The sequence below is a fragment of the Halichoerus grypus genome, chromosome 2, assembly GCF_964656455.1.
Source record: "Halichoerus grypus chromosome 2, mHalGry1.hap1.1, whole genome shotgun sequence".
In the NCBI taxonomy this organism is placed as follows: domain Eukaryota; kingdom Metazoa; phylum Chordata; class Mammalia; order Carnivora; family Phocidae; genus Halichoerus; species Halichoerus grypus.
Genome location: NC_135713.1, coordinates 152,026,263 through 152,046,202, shown reverse-complemented (window position 1 = coordinate 152,046,202; position 19,940 = coordinate 152,026,263). Strand labels below are relative to the sequence as shown.

The following is a 19,940-nucleotide window of genomic DNA, read 5'->3' as shown; positions in this document are numbered from 1 at the left end:
CCCCGCCCCTTCCTTTCCCGCCCTCCCTTGCGCTACGGGGTCGCCTGCGCCGGCCTGCACGGAGCGCGCGCTCGAGTCGTTGGTCGGCCCTCCCCGGCTCCCTGGTTGGACGACCTTTAGAAGTGATGCGGGGGAGGGGAACGTGTTTGACCCCGCTGCCTCCCCTCTCTGCTCCCTCCCGCCCTGAGATTTAAGGTTTGAAGGACCGAGGGGAAATACAGGCCGCTTTTATTCTAGTTTGGACCGTGCTTTCGTCTTCAACAAAAGTCTCCCTTTAATATTCCCCCCCTCCCTCCGCTGGAAAATGGTCTGTTCTGCGAATCGGTAATGAAGGAGGCGGGGCCGGTCGGATCCTCCCAAGAGGGTTCCCGGAGGGGGGAGCGCTGGGACCGTCCTTGGTCATGAATATGCAGTAACCACGCTGAATATGCATGAACCGATCAAGATGGCGAGGCAAATCGCTTGTCCGGAAGTAGCTGATATTTGTCGAGCGGCCTCCTGGGACGGGTGGGCATCTGCGGGCCTCCAAGGGAGCGCTGTACGGGGCCGAGCCGCTCGAAGAGGCCTCCGCTCGGGGAGCCTTCTCCGGAAGGAGGCTGGCCACTGTCCGGGAGAGATCACGGGACCGCGACAATCCAGGAAAAGCAGATTAGCCATGGGCGGGACGCAGAAGTCCTGGGGGATTCAGAGTCAAGGCGTCTGAACGCTGGGAGATCCTACCCCCTTCTAGAATATTTCAGAAACGAGATTGGCGGGGGGAGGGGGCAGGGATCCCAAGGGATTCTCCAATGAGAGCGGAGTAGGACTTTCACTGTCCTTCCAAAGCAGAGATGACACCAAGGCACAGCCAGGTTCAGAGTGATCCTTGTTTGATGTCAATGTCACGTCACCACCGGGGGGGGGGGGGGCATAACCATGAGGAAAGGAAACGGGCTCTCAGGAGAAGAAAGGCGCACTCCCTTACCCCCGCTGCTCGCTCTGTCCGTTCGCCTGAAAGCCGCCCAAACACTCCAGCCCCAATGCTCTTCTCTCTGCTGCTGAGGGAGAAATCCTCCCCATGGCTCATGGCCGGACTGCCTCTCAGCCCCTTTGGTTTGCTCCTCAGACCTTACTTACCCTGCAGTTATGCCCTGATCCCCAAGCCCCAGCCTAGACTCCTCATGTCTTGGTCCCCACGCTTGTTCCAGGTCTTCTAGGCAGAGTCCCTCTCCACCCCTGACTCCAAGGGGTGTCCCTCTCCCATATCAGCTCTTTTCCGGTCACCTCTTCTCCCATGTTTGTATTCCAGCCTCTCCTTGTCCTTCTATTTCCCCCTGCCCCCCCAACCCCCAGGCTCTCCAGTGCGATCTCACTCCTCCACCTGCCCTTCCCTCTCACAGCTGAGGTTCTGGGCGGTGATGATGGCGATGCTGCCCAACACCACCCCTGCCCCCATGATGTCGGAAGGCGCCACGGTCTCATAGAGCACGTAATACTGCAGCATCAGGGCCACCACCACCTCGGAGTGCAGGACGGCGCACACCAGGGCGGGGTGGGCTTTCGTGACTGCATAGCTCACACACACAAAGGAGACCAGGGCGAGGATCCCCACGGCCCCCACACAGCTCCAACTCAGAGGATCATTGGGCAGCACAGGGGTCTGCAGTACAAAGAGGCCTGGCACAGAGCCCACCAGCCCCACCAAGCCAAACAGGAAGGCCACTGTCGGTAGGCAAGAGGGGAAGTCCAGGGAGCGGTAGACCAGGAGCCCCAGCGACAGTGCCAGGCCGCCCAGGAACGCGAGCACATAGCCCAGGGCGGTGTAGAGGCCCGTGGTCCCCTCCTGCAGTGTCCCTAGTCCGGGTCCCACAATGATGATTAGTCCCAGGGTGCTGCCCAACAGACCACACCAGTCATAGCCGCTGAGCCCCTGACTCTCGAGGCAGAGGGCAAGGAGAGCAGAGCAGACGGTGGAAGAACCTTTGCGGACCGTGGCCGCGTTGCCGGCAGGCACCACCTGAACTGCGCTGTAGGCGCATCCGATGCTGAGGACGTTGAGCAGGGCGTGGAGGCAGGCCCGGCCCCGGACATCGGGAGGTCCCAACAGTGGGTCACCACGCAGTTTCAGTAGTAGGGCAATGGGAAGGTGGAGGAGACACCGACAGATGAGCAGCTCCAGCGAGGGTAAGTGGGAAGCCTGGTAAGCCATACGGGAGAAGGGGCCCACAAAGCCAGCCGGCAGGCCCCCACCCAGCAGGGCCACGAGCAGGCCCTTGGTGGCATTGGAGGGCCGGCAGCGCTGGTGCGAGGGGAGGCTGGGCGGAGTGGAGGGCGGCGATGGCTGGGTGAAGTCAGGCAGGTTGAAGTAGGGGTGACTGCCAGCCTGTGAGGGAGAAAGGAGCTGGGGCATTAGGGCAGCCGCGGGCCCGGGGGCCCCAGGGGGGGGGGCGAATGCCAGGCTGGGGTCTGGGACCTCGTGGGACAGTAACGGGGGGCCGGGGGGGCAGGCTGTCTTGCTGCGGAGAACCCTCGGGAGCTAGAAAGGGCCTGAAACTGGATGAGGGGGGTACAGTCTGGGCCTTGGGCCTCTAAAGCAGGAAGCAGGGGGTGAGCGGTCTTGGAGCATCGTGTTTCTCTGGGTGAGCTGTTCCGTGGAGAAGAAAAAGAGGACCTAAGCGTGCTCTGTTGGTTTGGGGAAGGGGAGGCAGCCTCAGATGCTGGGCGTCTGTGTGATGTCACGGGTTCCGGGGACATCTGGGTACACCATTGTGAGTTTCATTTGTGGGTGTCTCCAGGACAGCTGGGAAAGTTGTAGGGGAAGAGACAAAAGGGAGCGGCCAGGAGCTACGGGGAAGGGGGCTATGCCTCCCTGACCCCCACACTCACCATCTTTCCTTGGACTTCCTCCTCTACTCCTGGCTCAGGGGGCCTGGGCCCTTCGGAGCTCCAGCCCTTGTGACCTGGTTGGAGTGGGAGTGGGGTTCTTCCCTGGAACCTTCCTGAGGTGGGGGTGGGAGGTTCTTCCCTGGAACCTTCCTGAGGTGGGGGTGGGCCTAGTTTCTCATTGTTTCCAAGCCGGCTGGCTCTTTATGTCTGTCTCTCTGGCTCCAAAGTTTGTCTCATTCTCTCTCTCTCTTTTTTTTTCTTCTTTCTGAGTAGCTCTGTGATGAGACTTCTTTGGCTTTGTATTACTTTGTTTACGTATGTCTCACCTTGTTTCAGAAAGGCTTTTCGGGAAGGAGCTCTGAGGGGCTGGCCGCTGTGTCTCCTGAGTTCTGAATTTTTGAACGCCAGGGAGGAGTCTCTGGGACTGTCCCTCTGGAGTTTCAGGAATGTGTGTTTCTTCTGTGTGCTTCCACCTGGTGTTTTGTTGGTGGTGTCCCGGGAGGTGCACACCAAGGCCTCTGCATTTATGCACAAGTATACAGATGTGGATATTTCTGCCGGTGGGGACAAAATACCAAGCTGCGTGTTCATCTGCACCGGTAGTCATTTCTGTAGGGCTCCGGCCTGCCCGGCCCGCAGCCTGGCGGGGGGGCCCTGCGCATTTCTGGGGAGGGGGTTGGGTATGTGCGTGTGTCCAGGGCTGCCCCCGTGAGTGTGCTGAGCCTGGGTCTGCGGGTCCCGCTGGGCCGGATTGTGAGCCTGCCATGTTGTGTGTCTGCGGAGAGGGTGTGCGTGCTCTGGGCGCTGTGCCCCGCCGAGTGAAGGGCGTGCAGGGGGCGGGGGGCGTCCCTTGCCCGGGACTGGGTGGTCGTGCGGGCCTGCGGGGGTGCCGCGGCCAGGCCCGCGCCCGCTCGGTGTCCACCCGCCCGGCGGCCCGGCGCTGCGCCTTTCCGGTCCCGGGATCGGTCCGGGCCGAGGCCGTCGGGCGCGCTCGCCCCGGAGCCTGAGCGCGGAGCCCTGCGTCGGTGTCGGCTGCGCTGCGCCGGCCTCCTCTCGGCGGCGGCGGCGGCGGCGGCGGCGGCGCTGGGGGGGTACTGTTTCCGGGGGTGGGGGTGGGGGTAGGACCGGGGCGGGGGGGAGCCGATGATGTCAGCGGCGGCGGCGGCGGCGGCGGCGGCGGGGCCGGGCCGGGGCCGGGCGCTGGGGGGGGCCGGGGCCGGAGCCGGAGCCGGAGCCGGAGCTGGAGGCGGGCGAAACCGGAGCGGCCGGGGGCGGCCACGGGGATGAGCCGGGCCTGGCGGACGCGGCGCCATCGCAGTCAGGTGGGCCCCGGGGCGAACCGGGCAGGGCCAGGGCGGACCGGAGCCAACAGCCGGGCCCCCTCCCCGCTGCCCGGCGCCGCGGGGGCCCGGGCCGCGCCCCGCGCCGCGACTGCTCCCCTCTGGGGTTGACCTGGGGGCTTAGGGGTCGGGGGCTGAGACTGGCCCCGCCTCCAGGCGCGCGCGGCGCTGGGGGGCGACTAAGGGGGCCCCGGTGCGGCGTCCGACCCGGCGGCGGCCCGGGGGCGAGATCGCCCGGGGCCGGGGCGGGGGGCCGCGCTCCCTCCCCTCCCGAAGGGTTAATTCTGCAGCCCGGTGCCCCCCTCCCCCCCCGTGGGGCAGGTTGGGGGTGGGGTGGGGCGGGTGTGAGCCCGGGCCGGCGCTGCAAGCTGCTGGGAGGGCGATGGCGTAGGAGCCAGGCGGAGAGGGGGAGGGGTGGGCCGCCCAGAGCCCCGGAGTTGGGGTGTGCGGGGTGCGCAGGGCGAGCGGGGGCCCCGGAGCCGCCGTGCCGTCGGGGCAAGGTTGTGGCTGTGAGTCCCGGAGATTGTGTGTCTCCTGCTGTGTTGTGGGGCAAGGTAAACCTCTCCTGGGCACCACCGTTTGCTCGTCCGGCAGCCAGGGGTCCGGGTAGGGCCGTCCCTGAGCCGCGGGGACAGAGAGCCTGATGGAGGGGTGTCCAGAGATGTGGGGCAGAATTACAAGAGGTGGCCCTGTGGCTTTGGGTGACAGGTCCGCATTGGAAAGCAGGGCACAATCCATGCGGAGTTAGTCCAATGTGTGGTTTTATGTATGTTTGATGTAGGCATGTGTTTTCTGGCACATATGAACTATTTATGAACTGTTGTTTTCTGCATAGCTGGCGTGGTTAGCGTATGTGCTGTGGAGGGCACGAGCGTGCCGTGGAGATGTGCCCGTCCGGAGGGGGCTGTTGTGTACCTTTGGGTCGGAAGGTGTCACGTCCGGGTCCCCTTTCTGTGCCCCGCCGAGGTGTGGCCCGGTGTTGGCGAGGATGGCCCGCCAGCTGGCTTTGTGGGTTTGTGTGTTGAGTGAGTTGCACAGGGGGGAGCAGGTCTAGAATTCAGGTCCCGAGGATCTGTGGCAAGTGAGAACCCCTCAGGGTGTGTCCCCAGGTACTTGTGGGGCCCAGGGCGCTGCTGTGAGAGGGGCTGGGGGCGGGGGGAGATGGGCAGGTTGTGTTTATGGGATTGTGCGCAGCCGGGCGAGGGCAAGGTTGTGTGTCTGTAACGTTCTCTCTGGGATTCTTTTGTGACGTTGTTTGTGGGCGCCTGTCCGTGCTGTGGGGCTGGGAGGCGAGCTGGTCAGAAAACACTTGTGGGGAGGGAGGTGGTGTGACAAGGGCAATGTGGGCCTCAGCCTGGAGAGATCAGCCCCTGGCCGAGTGTGCGTGCCTGCCTTCTGCGCGTCCGAGCGGCCGTGCGGGGCTGCTGGGGGGTATGTTCTGACGAAGGCAGGGAGATAAATATGGGGCAGAGCAAGGGCAGCGGGCGGGAGGCCTGGGTGTTGTCGGAGTGGCCCGGCGCGTCTTTGTGCGGGGTCTCAGTGCTTGCCCCTCGCGGCCCGCCCAGCGTGTCAGGGTCACCGGGAGGAGAGGCCTGGCGGCCGCGGGGAAACTAAGCCTGCACGGGCACGGTGGCTTCTTGGCCATGTTTATGTAAAGGCCGGGTGTGACTCTGGTCACTGACATGGAGAAAAGAAACACGAAGTTTTCAGTCCCCTCCTCCGGCTTCACCCTCTTCTCTGCCCCCCTCCCGGGTACCTCTGCTTTCCCTGCTCTTCTGTGACGCACGCACGCGGCGCTGCTCCTGCCACTGCGGAAGGGTCTGGGAATGGAATTCGCTCACTAGGCAGATTGCTCAGAACAGGTTTTCCTCACCTTTGTGTGTGTGTGTGTGTGTGTGTGTGTGTGTGTGTGTGTGTGTAGGGGTGAGTGGTGTGTGTGCTGCGCCGGGCCTGGCTGGGGGGAGGGGGGCTAGGAGGGCACTGTGGTCGGCCCTCCGGTGTGATGGGAGTGGGGGCCGCCGGCCTCTGTGTGAGGCCCACACAACAGGTGCATTAGGGCCTGCTGGAGGGGAGGGAGGCCTGGACTGGAACTGAGGGCTCCTGGCCCTGCCGCTTCCTCCCTGGCACTGGCCCTGAGCGAGCCTCCGTTGCTCATCTGTAAAATGGGGCTAGATCCCTGCCCTGCCTGTCTTCCAACAAGGACATAAATGGCACGTGGAAAATGTACCTGCAAGGTAGCTCCAGTCTGGGGGCTCTGCCTGTGCTCGCCCCTGCGGAGCCCCTCGGCGGGGCCTCGCTAATAACAATAGCAGCAAACTCTTACCGAGTACGTACGGTGTACCACGCGCTGTTCTCCGTGCCTTTGTATATGCTCGTCCATTTACTCTTTGCAACACCCCGTGGAAGGAGGTGTTCGAATGATCTCCCTTTTTCCAACGAGACAGCTGAGGCCCAGAGAAGTTAAGTCATTTGCCCAAAGCCACTTTGCTGGTAAGAGGAAAAGCTCTAGATCCTGTGCTCTTCCAGGCCGTTCTCTGCTGCCTTTCTGAACGAAGCTTTCTGCGGGCCTCTCTGTGCACGCCCCCCCCCACTTCTCCCCCGTTTCTGCAGAACCTAGCACCTGTACCAGTCCGTCTCAGAAGACCAGCGTGCTTTGACAATGACGCAGGGAGTCCCAGCCTAGGCAGTGAGGACCTACAATTGGGTGCTGGGTGCTGGCCACGGGGGCACCCAGTGGTGATGAGCCAGGCACAGGAGAGATTGTCCTTGGCCTTTGGGTAGGGGAGGGCCAAGAGGGAGGTGGCATTTGAGTTACATTTTGGAGGGCTTTGGGCAAGAGGTTGGGAGAGACTGCGTCTCTGGTGGGAGAGATGGCACAGGCAAAGACGGGGGGCCAGGGGGCCAGGGGGCCGGGGGAGGGCACGTTGAGGTGGGAGAGCCCCCTGGGTGCCTGAAGGAAGTCTAACGCAAGGCAGGATTGGAAAGGAAGATTGGAACCGGACCCTTAGATGGCTGGCTGAGCCATCTGAATTTTATTCCCGAGTGAGCATGGGCCAGTGAAGGTTTCCGAGCCCAGGACCAATGCAGCCTGAGCCGGCTGGGGACAGGGCCCCTCAGGGAGAGGAGGACAGGACACCGGGAGGTAGGCCTGGAGGCAGGGGAATAACCTTGGGCCAGGCAAGTGTTAACAAGGGCCTGAGCTAGTTCGGGGGCCAGAGGCGGGTTGAAGGGAAGCGTTCCGCAGCCATTCCCAAGCCGGGCCGCAGATCCAACCCTGCCTGGTGAGGGCTGGACACGGGGAGCGAAGGAGAGGGTGGCGTCAGACAGGACACAGTTAGGGCTTAGCACGTGAGACCTCATGTGGTGATTTCTGTGACCCACTGGCCGCCCACAGGCCCCTTCAGGGCAGGATCCCGAGGCCTGGAAGAGGGGAAAGATTTTGCATCGAGGTTCACACGAGCCTGGTTCTGCATTTTAACTCTGGTGCTCACACGCTGAGTGACCTTGAGCAGGGTATATCCCTCTGTGGGTCTCAGTTTTTGCATCTGTAAAATAGGGATGATACAGATTCCAACCTTGGATGGCCGCTCGGAGGAAATCATGCGGTGAGACAATCCATGCAAAACCCTGGGAGTGTATCAGGCAAAGCATGAGTGTGCCGGCCGTGGTCACGTCATCCTCCTCATCCCCAGCTGCTGGCCGGCTCAGTCCGCCACTGAGGCTGGCTTCCTTCCTGAGGGCAGACAGACCCCGGGATGACTTTTTGAAGGAGGCAGATCCATTCACTCCCCAAAATATTTTGGAACTCTCCCATTATGTACCGACCGGCACCGGTCTAAGCAATGGTGATAGCTGTGAGCAAAGCAGTGAACACCTCCCTCCCTCGGAGCTGACGTTCTAGAGAGCCATGAACAGTACGTTGTGCTGAGTGCCAAGGAGGAAGACAGAGGAGAGGACTAGGAAGTGTAGGGAGGCGGGGGTGGCCAGGAAGGCCTCCAGGAGAAGGGGACCGGAGGCTAGGCTTCAAGGAGGTGGGGTGGCGAGGCGTGGGGCTGTCCGAGGAAGAACATTTCGGGCAGAGGGAACAGCAGGAGGCTCTCGGAGCCGCCCCTCGGTCACACCTCTCAGATCACGTAGCCAGTCAAGAGCGGGGAAACCATGAAAACAAATAAACTAAAAACCACAGAGCCACCAACCTGCCATGAAGCCTGATTTCTGCCTCCTCTTCTCTACCACTTCCCCCCACTACTTTTCGGGACTGAGTTCCGAGATAATAATAAGAGCGATAGCGTTTATTGAGCACTTACCAAGAGCCAAGTACTCTACTAGGTACTGCCACGTCATGAGCTCATTTAATGTCTACAGACCAGCCTCCGAAGGGGGAACGGACTCATTATCCCCACCTTACAGACAAACAGCCTGAGATACAGAGAGGTTAGGGAACTCGCCCAGGGTCACATAACTCCTGTCTTCACCTCCTGTAAAACCCCGTAGGGTAGTCGCCATTGATGGGCAGTTGAACTCCGGGGAGCTGGGTCCAAACCCTGGCTTGGTTAGCAGCGAGCCAGGGGGGGCGGATCACCCCACCACTGCATCCTCTCCTCTTTCACGTGAGGAGTTTCTCGCATTGAAAGCCTCAGTTTACTCATCTGTACAGTGGGATTGATGAGAGACCCCGCTGTGGCTGTCTGGGGGTCCTTTTGAGTGTTGACAGGGGATGAGGCAGATAAAAGCTTAGCACTGTGCTCGTCCCACAGACCAGTTTTCGGGTGCCAGCAGGATGACCTGCGATTCAACTCGATTCTGACACCATCCCTGTGGAGTACAGTCGGATCCCGCAGATTAAGGACTCAGTCCCATGAGACTGCCCGCTTCAGATGCCAGCCACAAGTCCGGGCCTCCCATACTTCTGGCCGACCAGCTGAACATCGGGGTTTCCCATGACCCCCTCTTCAGCTTCGAGAATATGCTAGAGAATTTGCTAGAATGGCCCGGTAGAACTGAGGTTGATGCTTACTTAGGTTTACTGGTTTATTGCCTAATAAAGAATATGCTAATTCATGTGAATAGCCTGGAAAGGTCCTGAGCGCAGGCCCTTCTACCTTCGCCAGTTGGGGTACGCCGCCCTCTCGGCAGGTGAATGTGTTCACTGACCCAGCAGCTCTGTGAACCCCACAGTGTAGAGATTTTTATGGAGGCTTCATCACGTAGGCATGATCAATTATTAACTCAATCTCTGGCCCCTCTCCCCTCCGTGGAGGATGGGGGTGAGCCGAAAGCCCCGAGCTTCTAAAGATTTTATTATTTATTTATTTATTTATTTGAGAGCGAGAGCACAAGTGGGGGCAGGGGGAGCGGCAGAGGCAGAGGGAGAAGCAGACTCCCCGCTGAGCAGAGAGCCCGATGCGGGACTCGATCCCAGGACTCTGGGATCATGACCTGAGCCGAAGGCAGATGCCTAACTGACTGAGCCACTCAAGCGCCCAGCCCCGAGCTTCTAAACATGGCTTGGGCTTGGGGGTGACCAGCCCCCAACCTGAAACTCTCCAGGAGACCACCAAGGTCACCTCACTGAGAACAAAAAATACTCCTGCCACCCAGGAAATTCCAGAGGATTTAGGAGTTCTGTGTCAGGGACCAGGGTCAAAGACCAAATATTAGTACAAAAGATGCTCCTAGCCCCCCTATCACTTGGGAAATTGTAAGAGTTTTAGGAGCACCGTGTCAGGAATGGGGATGAAGACCAAATATACATATTTCCTACAGTGTCACAATATCACAGCTAGAAACCTGTCCTTCTTCCTGATGTGCCACAGTTATGGTCAAGAACACAGCCTTTCTTTTTTTTTTTAAGATTTTATTTGTTTGACAGAGAGAGAACACAAGTAGGCAGAGTGGCAGGCAGAGGCAGAGGGAGAAGCAGGCTCTCCGCTGAGCAGGGAGCCAGACGTGGGGCTCGATCCCAAGACCCCAGGATCATGACCTGAGCCAAAGGCAGCCGCTTAACCGACTGAGCCACCCAGGCGCCCCAAGAACACAGGCTTTCTAGCCAGACTTCCCCGTATCAGACCCCAGCCCTGGTACTAGCTGATCACACATCCTTGGGTGAGCTATCTGGCATCTCTAGCTTCAGTCTGTCCATTTTTTTTATTTTTTAAGATTTTATTTATTTGACAGACACAGCGAGAGAGGGAACACAAGCAGGGGGAGTGGGAGAGGGAGAAGCAGGCTTCCCGCCAAGCAGGGAGCCCGATGCGGGGCTCGATCCCAGGACCCTGGGATCATGACCTGAGCCGAAGGCAGATGCCTAACCGACTGAGCCACCCAGGCTTTCTGTTTAAAATGGGAAGCTGGGGCGCCTGGCCGGCTCAGTTGGTGGCGCATGCGACTCTTGACCTCAGGGTTGTGAGTTCGAGCCCCACATTGGGTGTAGAGATTACTTAAAAATAAAATCTCTATGACAGGGAAACTAAGTTGCTCCCTTTAGGCTAGTGATGAGGAGCGGAGGAGGTCATGCAAGTGAAGTGCTGGCTCTCGGGGGGGGGGGGCCCAGCGGCCCAGGGGCTATCATGGAAGGGGGGGGCCCTCTCCCTCTTTCCTCACTTTACCACCAGAACTGGACAGCAGCCCGCACGCGGGGCAGCTTCTGTAGGGGATGGGGGTGCTTTCTGCAGGATTCCCGCCCCCTTCGATCCAGCATCTAAAGGGGTACCACCTGACCCAGTACTGGTGTGTGCCTCGCAGTTGGGGCTGTTAGAGCTTTTGAATAGCACCCCCCTTTACCACCTTCCTCCTCCAGGAGAGGAATCAGAGCAGTCTTTTTGGGAACATGACACGGGCTGTGGCAGGGAGGCTTTGCAGCCCAGATCGTATGACTAATAAAGGGGAAAAGAGCATGGTGTTTTGGTGGGGAGGGGGGATGTGTGAGGAACTCCCGCTGCAGGGTACCTCAGAGGTTGCATGTGGCCCAGGGCGTGGGGAAGGAGAGCCTTCCCGGGTTTCCTGGAGGGTGGACGAGAGGGGCCTCAGCTCAGCAGGCCTGCTCGGTGAACAGGCCCTCTTGTTATTCCCAGCTGTGTGCGACTGTATGGCTCTGGAACCCAGGTCTCCCGCTGAGAACTGGGACCCCAGAGTCCTGACTGTGCCCACCATGGGGGAGGTAGGTGTGAGGGGCTTACTGTGTGGTGACCACCACAGCTCAAATCGGGGTCGCCTGCCATTCCTCTCGGATGGGCCTTCCAGCAAGAGCCGAGGTCAGGGGTTGCGTTTCCCTTCCCCCCTTTTAAGCCAAAGTCCCAAAGCCACCAGCGTTCAGAGTAAGGAGTGGGACCCAAGCTGCTTCATGCTGGGTCTGACAGCCTTTCCAGTGCCCTCCAGAGACTGGAGCAAGCGGGCGTGTGTGTATGTATCAGTCTGAGGTCTTTGGTGGTCACCGGGCACCAGAAACCTGCTCCAAGAGTTATGGGACTGGGGTGTGTGTGTGGGTGTGTGCAGGTCCTCTGCTAAATTGACTGTCTAGCAGTTGGGCCCAATAAAAAACCTCTAGTAAATCTATTTTGATATGTAAATGAGGCTATTATAATGAAAGACAACATGCAAATCTTTGATTTTCTTTTGAGCCCTGAAGATTGGGCCAAAGGGACTTGAGAGTGATCCAAGAGGCTTCCCTGGACCTATGGGACTGAGCTACGCCGCCGTGTTGTGTGGAGGTGAATTGGGAGCATGCAGATTACCTCGTGCTGGTACTTCTCCCGGCCAGCAGCAGAACGGGGCTTTGCAAAGAAGTGTGTGCCCTCCTAGCCCCAGCTGGATGCAGCTAACCAAGAACCTGACAGGCCCCCGGGAGGGGGTCAGGGTCTGCAGAGCAGCCCGGGTGCCGCCCCCACCTCCTGGGGTCCTTTCCGGGCCAGCTCCCTTCCTGAGGACGTGGTCTGTTTCTCCCCAGAAGGAAGAGGCCCCGCAGAAGGGACTCGTTGAGCCACCCCCGCTCTGCTCCATGTTGGCTGTGCCCTCAGGTGAGACGGGCGAGCGCCCGCAGCGGGGGGGGGGTGGGGGGGGGGGAACCAGACACGAGGCAGTTTTTCGAGGCTGGGACGCCCTGCGAAGTGGTCAGTGGTCAGTAGTTGTCCTGGGGGCCTCCTCGTCCTCCGGGCCGGAGAAAGGTGACCACTGCTGACGTCTCTGGTCTGCGGACTTGGGAGCCTTTGACCTTCGCCATGACCTGAGCCAGCCCTGGCCGCCTCCAGCCCCAGCATTTGCCATCCTGGGGTTGGATGCTGGCCAGACGCGCATGGCTAAGGTTAACCCCTGCCTTCTGCAGCCCGAAGTGTGTCAGTCTTTCTCCAGTCTCTGACCAACAGCAGCCCCCCCACGCCCTCCCAGCTCACCTCCCTGATGACAGAGGCCCCGCCCCTCCGCCCGGCCTCTGACATCCTGCCCCCGGCTGCTCCTCCATCCAGGCTGGCGCCATGCCCCCCCCAGCAGAGGTGACGGACCCGTCCCATGCCCCCGCCGTCCTGCGCCAGCTCAATGAGCAGCGGCTCCGCGGCCTCTTCTGTGATGTCACCCTCATAGCTGGAGACACCAAGTTCCCTGCTCACCGCAGCGTCCTGGCTGCTTCCAGTCCCTTCTTCAGAGAGGCCCTGCTCGCTTCAGCTCCGCTGCCCCTCCCGCCAGTTACTGGGGGCCCTGCCCCCAACCCCGCCACCACCACAGCTGCCTCCTCCTCTTCCTCCTCCTCTTCTTCCTCTTCCTCCTCCTCCTCTTCTTCCTCTTCCTCTTCTTCCTCTTCCTCCTCTTCCCCCCCTCCGGCCTCACCCCCCACTTCCTCCCCCCCCCGGGTCCTGGAGCTGCCAGGGGTCCCAGCAGCTGCCTTCTCTGATGTCCTCAACTTCATCTACAGTGCCCGGCTTGCCCTACCCGGCGGCGGAGGGGACGGGGCAGCGGTGGCGGAGATCGGAGCTCTGGGGCGGCGTCTGGGCATCTCGCGCCTGCAGGGCCTGGGGGAGGGAGGCGATGCCTGGGTACCTCCTGCCCCAGCCGCCATGGCCGCCTCGCAGCCCGCAGACGAGAGCTTCGGGCCCGGGCCGAGGCCCGCCGGGGAGTGGGAGGGCGACAGGGCTGAGGCCCAGGCCTCTGACTCGCAGGCCCCCCTGTCCCGGCGGCCCCTGCCCTGCCCGCGATGCGGCAAGAGCTTCATCCATCCCAAGCGGCTGCAGACCCACGAGGCGCAGTGCCGACGGGGGGCCGGCACCCGGGGGTCTGCGGGGCTGGGCTCCGGGGGCTCGGGCCCCAGCGGTCCCGCGGGGGTGGACGCCTCCGCCCTGCCAGCGCCGGTGGGCTTCCGAGGCGGCCCCGAGCACGTGGTGAAGGTGGTGGGCGGCCACGTGCTGTATGTGTGCGCCGCCTGTGAGCGCTCCTACGTGACCCTGTCCAGCCTGAAGCGGCACAGCAACGTGCACTCGTGGCGGCGGAAGTACCCCTGCCGCTACTGCGAGAAGGTGTTCGCGCTGGCGGAGTACCGAACCAAGCACGAGGTGTGGCACACTGGGGAGCGCAGGTGAGCGGCCCGGCGGCCGGACGCAGGGGCCCGGGGGGTGGCGGCGGCGGCGGCCGGCCGAGCGGAGCTGGGCAGGAGTCGGGGCGCCAGGGACCACAGCGGGGAGGGGCGGGCAGAGCGTGGGGCCCAGGGAGTCTCGTCGACAGCGGCCCGCTCACCCACTCACCCCTGCTCCCCGTCACTGGGGCAGCCGCCTCCCTCCAGCCTCGGCTCCCTGCCCCCGATGCTCACTAGCACCTCTGGGTGCCGGGTCTGGCCTGGTGCTGTGGGGAAGGCCGGGGCGGGAAGAGGAAGCTGCCCGCATAGGAAGAGACGGGGCGGGGGGGGGGGTGCAGACATGCCCGCGGGGAGCAGGAAGGTGTCTTTCCGCCATACGTCCCTGCTCATGAGACATTTCCCCCCACCCCCCACCCCCTGCTCTGTCACCGGAGCTTCCAAAGAAGGCTGCGTGAGTTAGGCAAGGCGTGTGATTATTCCCGGTTCGCAGATGGACCAGCTGGGGCCTAGCGTCTCACAGCCGGTGGGGGGCACTGAGCTAGGACTGGTACCTCTCCTGAGGCTGGCAGGATGGGACAAGCAGCATGAAAGGAGGGTGAGCGCTGGGGGAGCCATAGGTCTGAGTGGAGGACGTGGGAAGCTGAGGCCCTGGCTTCAGGGCCCCTGACTCCAGTGTCTCTGTCCCCGCCCTGTTCCCTGCTGTCCTGGCCCAGGTACCAGTGCATCTTCTGCTGGGAGACCTTTGTCACTTATTATAACCTGAAGACCCACCAGCGAGCCTTCCACGGCATTAGCCCCGGCCTCTTAGCCAGTGAGAAGACACCCAATGGAGGCTACAAGCCCAAGCTCAATACCCTCAAGCTGTACCGGCTGCTCCCCATGCGGGCAGCCAAGCGGCCCTATAAGACCTACAGCCAGGGAGCCCCCGAGGCTCCCCTCTCTCCAAGCCTCAGCACGCCGGCCCCTGTAGCCATGCCTGCCAGCCCACCGCCCGGACCCCCACCTGCCCCCCAGCCCGGCCCCCCACCCTCTGTCATCGCTTTCGCCCGCCCGGCTCCCTCTGTCATTGTTCACGGGGGCAGTAGCAGTGGTGGGGCAGGGGGTGGGCCGGCCAACACGGGGGGAGCCCAAGCTGCCTCGGTCATCACTTACACTGCTCCCCCGAGGCCCCCCAAAAAACGTGAGTACCCACCTCCTCCCCCTCAGCCTGCAGCCACGCCAACCAGCCCGGCCACCGCGGGCAGCCCGGCCACCGCCGCGGGGCCGGCCACAGCCACGGAGGAGGCCAAGGGCCGGAACCCACGGGCCGGAAGGACTCTGACCTACACGGCCAAGCCAGCCGGCGGGATTGGCGGGGGTGGGGGTCCCCCCGCGGGGCCTGGCCGGGGCCCCTCTCAGCTCCAGGCCCCACCTCCACTGTGTCAGATCACGGTGCGGATCGGCGAGGAGGCCATTGTCAAGCGCCGCATCTCAGAGACTGACCTGCGCCCTGGGGAGCTGAGCGGAGAGGAGGTGGAGGAGAGCGAGGAGGAGGACGACGAAGAGGACGAGGACGAGGACGAGGACGAGGACGAGGACGAGGACGAGGAGGAATCGAGGGCTGGCGGGGAGGACCAGCTCTGGCGGCCCTACTACTCCTACAAGCCCAAGCGCAAGGCCGGGGCGGCGGGCGCGGGCGGCAGCGGGGGCGGCGCGCTGCCCCGGGGCCGCCGGCCGCCCCGCTGGAGACAGAAGCCGGAGCGCAGGAGCTGGGAGGACGCGCCGGCGGCCGAGGGCCCCGCGGGGCGCGCCCGGGCCGAGCGGAGGCACCGCTGCGCCGATTGCGCCCAGACCTTCGCCAGCCTGCGGAAGCTGCGCAAGCACCAGGAGGCGCACGGCGGCGGCGCGCACGGCTCCCGCGGCGGCCGCAGGCCCTCCAGCCGCTTCGCCTGCCCGCACTGCGCCAAGGTGTGCAAGACGGCGGCCGCCCTGAGCCGCCACGGCCAGAGGCACGCGGCCGAGCGGCCCGGGGGCACCCCGACGCCGGTCATCGCCTACTCCAAGGGCAGCGCCGGCACCCGAGCCGGGGAGGTCAAGGAGGAGGCCCCCCAAGAGATGCAAGTCTCCTCGTCCAGCGGCGAGGCCGGTGGCGGGAGCGCTGCTGCTGCGGAGGGAGCGTCCGAGGCCGCCTCTCTCCAGGACCCTGTCATCTCAGGGGGTGAGGAGCCCCCGCTGGTGGCAGGAGGGGGCACCTATGCGTATCCGCCTGTGCAGGAATTTCCACTGGCTCTGATTGGGAGCGGCAGGGAACCTAGCGGTGGGAGGGGGAAAAGTGGCAGCGAGGGGCCCGTGGGGGCCGGGGAGGGGGACCGCGCGGAGGGGTTGGGGGCTGCCAAAGTCACCTTCTACCCAGAGCCCTACCCGCTCGTCTATGGCCCCCAGCTCCTTGCCGCTTACCCTTACAACTTCAGCAACCTGGCCGCTCTCCCGGTTGCTCTTAACATGGTCCTACCTGACGAGAAGGGTGGGGGGGCCCTTCCCTTCCTTCCAGGGGTCTTTGGCTACGCAGTCAATCCTCAAGCAGCACCCCCTACTCCCCCAACCCCACCTCCGCCCACTCTTCCTCCACCAGTCCCTCCTAAGGGAGAAGGGGAAAGGGCAGGGCTTGAGAGAACCCAGAAGGGAGATGTGGGGTGAGCTCTGGGCCCACCTCCCCCCTTTCACCAGATGCCACCCTCCCCGAACCCCCTGCCACTACCAGCTCCCTGGCTTCCCTGCCCCTTGGGAGCCCCTCCACACTCTTGTGCAGGGACTTGGGGGCCCCTGGAGCTCAGGGGTCAGGCTGCTTTGTGTGAGATTGTAGTTTTCCCATCTCCTGGGAAGGGATCTTGGGTGGTTCCCCTCTCAGTTCTCCTCCAGGGAATGGCCTCCATGAGGGGCAGGGCCAGCTCCCATCCTTTCTCCAGCCCTTGGGGCAACTGAGCAATATACTTATATGAATCTCTACTCACGGCCCCCACCAGCTCTGAATGTCTAACCTACCCTCCTGATTCGTAAACCCCGGGGGGGAAACCATCTCTCTCACCTAGTGACCTCCCCTCATTCTGAAGCTTTCTCTAAGCCCCTGCCTAGATGCTTCCTAGCACATTCCATTCTTCGTGGCCCAGGGCCTGGACCAGACCATTGTGATACCTGACACCCGCCCATCTGGAAGCGTGGCTTCCATTCTTCCCAGGGGTGGGTTTCTATGTCCCTGTCTCCTTGGCTTCCATGCCTTTAGATCTTCCATATTCCTCCTCTCCTAGACTCTGGAGATGGCCTCTTCCAATCCAGGTCAAGGAGGTGTTGGGGGGAGGGCTACCCATCTGTTCCACGGCTGAGCACTTTCCCAGCCCAGGGCAGCACTACTCTTGGCCCTATCTTGACCCCCAAATCCAGTGAGCCCCAGATTCTTCCAAGGCAAAGAGGTGAGTAGATCACACCTCTTCCTGCCTCTACCTATGGCCTCTTCTGGGCTAAATCAGATTTGGGGGCCAGGAGGAGGGAGCTCCATATGGGACGGGGAAGGGAATCTACTTTCTCCCTGGTTTTGTTTTGTTTTTTTCCTGATGGTTTCTCCCAGACTAGACCAAATAGCCAGAAAAGTGATGGGGGTTGGATGGGTGGGTAAGCCCAAGATTTGCACATGACCTCCCATCCTTACCTTTACCTCCATCTTCCCCAGTGTCGCTTCCCTCACCATTCACTCCAGGTGGTTTTTGGGGAACCATCCTACTCCCTTGGTGGGCTTTGGGGTATCCCCACCAACTTTTCCTCCAGAATAGCACCTTACACCCCATCTTTGACTCAGTTCCCCACACCCAAAGATCCCAGCCTAGGGATGGGGCGCAGGGACCTTAAACAGTCCCTAATCCCTAATTTGCACTAGTTAACCCTGGTCAGGGGTCCGTATGTTTCCTTCCAGTGGGGGAGTTGAAGAAATGTTTGCTCCTAATTCTCTTTGACGACCGGGCGTCCCCACTCTGTGATTGGATGAACATTTCCCATCCCACCCACCTCCCCCCTCCCAAAAAAAAAAAAAAAAAAACAGCTCACAAGGGGAGAGTCAGTTTGGGGGAGCAAATCTGATAAATGGGAATTAGAGGAGTGCAGTTTAAAAGGGGGAAATGCTGCCACCATTGAGATGGGAGCTTAATCCCAGCTACTGTTTTCCGGGGCCAAGATGGCTGCCCTCTCTCGTGGCTGAAAGGGCAAGATCATGGCTTTTGGAGGGAGGTGAGCTTGGGGGAAGGACCAGGAGCATCCTCCTGCCTCCTCTTACCCTCCCAGTCTACAGGAAGGGGGAGGTTTTTGACAGGCTCCTGAATGTTAACCACGGAGGAGTGTCATTCCTTCTCTCCTCCTCTGTCTCTTTGCACTTTTCCTGGTCTTGGCCACAGTCCGAGTGAAGAGTTCCTACTGAATGTACCAAGTTCCAATTTTTAAGGGGGTAAAATGCTTAAAACGGGAAATGCAAAAAAAAAAAAAAAAAAATCACTAAAAAATTCCCACAAATCTCGTTTCTGGCACTTTAGAAAAACTGCGAAAAAAGAACATAATAAAGAATACATATATATATATCTACACACAAATTTTATATATATATATATATATACACACACACATATATATATATATACACACACACACGCACACACACACACACACACAGCGGAACCACAAGGGAGACAGAGCCTTGGAGGCAGGGGGCAGATGTGATGACAGCTCTCCTATATCCTTAACCTGCACTCCTCTGAGGCAGAAAGGCACAGGAAACGGAAGGAGTTGAGGATGGACCGGGGGATTTGAATTTCAGAACAGGTCAAAATTCCAAAACCACAGACATTTTCGGGAGAACTGAGATCGTAGACACTTATTTTTTTGAAAATATGATTTAGGAAACTAGCTTCCAGAATTTGGTGGTTCTGGGCAACAAATGAGATTGTGGCAAATTGGAGATTAAAATACGTGTATCCGAGCTGGGGAACTTGAATATTGTGAATTTCAGATGTTGGAAATTTGGGATTTTGCAATTCCGTCTTTTGAAAATTATTCAAGTCTTGTCAGTTTGTGCCCTCTTTCCCCATGTTCTCTGGGGAGAAGGGTGATGGTGGAGTGGAAAGGCCACTGGTTCTGTGCCACAGCACGCAAGGTTTAGAATCCTACAGACTAGCTCTATACGTAGTGAGGACCCAGATTTAGAGAAACTGACCAATATTTATCTCCGCATCTGTGTGTGTGTCCAATTCTCTAGGCCAATAAACCAACAAGACAAACAAACTGTGCTCCGCACTGGGATGCCAAGTGCACTTCTTTGCGTGGCTGGGGAGTCGGCTGGACAGGGACATGCTTACCTTGTCTCCCAGGGATCCTGGGAGCTGTGGCTGTATGATCCCTCTGAGGGCACAGCCTCCAGCAGCTGAGGAGGTGTGAGGGCTTGGTGACCCTGCGTACTTCACCGTAACGGCTGCAGCCACTAGGGCTCAAGCTGACTTTGGTCTGACCTCCAGGCAGAAACATTAACTCAGCCCAGTTCGCACAGCCTGCTGGGCACAAGATCCTAATGTCCCGTGCGCCTTACACCTGGTGCGACCCGCTCTCCAAATCGAAAAGAAATGGCCATAAAGTGAGGGATGGTCGTGAGATACCACCACCTTTCTTTTTCTACTCCTAGCCTCTCATTGCCTTCAACTCATCTCCCCACCCCTCCCCTTGATTTTGTCTAATGTTACGGAGGAACGGGCAAGTAAAATGAGCCAAGCTGGTCGGCTGGGTGGGGGCTTTGAGGAGTTCTGGTGCAAATACCTTGACCAGGGTGGGCCATCACACTGATCAGCACTAGCAGGCTGCTGCCAACAGGGGAATCAGGCCTGGTGTTACTGTAGTTTAATTTTTTTTTTTTTCCCCAAGAGAAGCCAGAAATCCAAATTTCTCTGTGCAATATCCAAATTTTTAAAGTAGCTAACTCACACTAAAAATTGTGCAGGCCAACAACACAGGTCACACAAACACACCAGTTTGCGAACTCTGATGTATACTGTGTAGAGCTTTTGCTCCCATCTTCTCATGTGACCTTCAGACTTGGGGACAGATACTATTCTTAGCTTCATTTTACAGTCATGGAATCTCGGGCCCAGAGTGGCTTAGTACCTTATCCAAAG

The 19,940-nt window shown here is 60.4% G+C and overlaps 2 protein-coding genes across 13 annotated transcripts; one reads left to right on the top strand and one right to left on the bottom strand.

Moving 5' to 3' along the window:
• Positions 1 to 1,348: 1,348 nt before the first annotated feature.
• On the bottom strand, positions 1,349 to 2,494 carry SLC35G6 (solute carrier family 35 member G6). The gene has a single exon (XM_078067864.1). The coding sequence runs from the start codon at positions 2,387 to 2,389 to the stop codon at positions 1,349 to 1,351; it is 1,041 nt and encodes a 346-aa protein (XP_077923990.1). The 5' UTR covers positions 2,390 to 2,494.
• On the top strand, positions 2,042 to 19,059 carry ZBTB4 (zinc finger and BTB domain containing 4). 12 transcript variants are annotated; one of them, XM_078067857.1, is made up of 5 exons: positions 4,037 to 4,187; positions 11,833 to 11,914; positions 12,151 to 12,220; positions 12,665 to 13,764; positions 14,475 to 19,059. In XM_078067857.1, the coding sequence occupies exons 4-5, from the start codon at positions 12,674 to 12,676 to the stop codon at positions 16,435 to 16,437; spliced, it is 3,054 nt and encodes a 1,017-aa protein (XP_077923983.1). In that variant the 5' UTR covers positions 4,037 to 4,187; positions 11,833 to 11,914; positions 12,151 to 12,220; positions 12,665 to 12,673; the 3' UTR covers positions 16,438 to 19,059. The 12 variants fall into 12 exon arrangements, with proteins under 12 accessions (XP_077923987.1, XP_077923988.1, XP_077923983.1 ...); XM_078067853.1 differs by having other exon boundaries at positions 11,833 to 11,989; XM_078067859.1 differs by having other exon boundaries at positions 11,825 to 11,914.
• The last annotated feature ends 881 nt before the right edge of the window (positions 19,060 to 19,940 follow it).

Bases quoted from the DNA above. Each gene is read 5' to 3' on its own strand.
- SLC35G6 (XM_078067864.1), bottom strand. From the start codon at position 2,389: ATGCCCCAGCTCCTTTCTCCCTCACAGGCTGGCAGTCACCCCTACTTC.
- ZBTB4 (XM_078067853.1), top strand. From the start codon at position 11,928: ATGCAGATTACCTCGTGCTGGTACTTCTCCCGGCCAGCAGCAGAACGG. The intron at 11,990-12,150 runs GTGTGTGCCCTC...GTTTCTCCCCAG, and splicing joins GAACGGGGCTTTGCAAAGAA to AAGGAAGAGGCCCCGCAGAA. The intron at 13,765-14,474 runs GTGAGCGGCCCG...GTCCTGGCCCAG, and splicing joins TGGCACACTGGGGAGCGCAG to GTACCAGTGCATCTTCTGCT.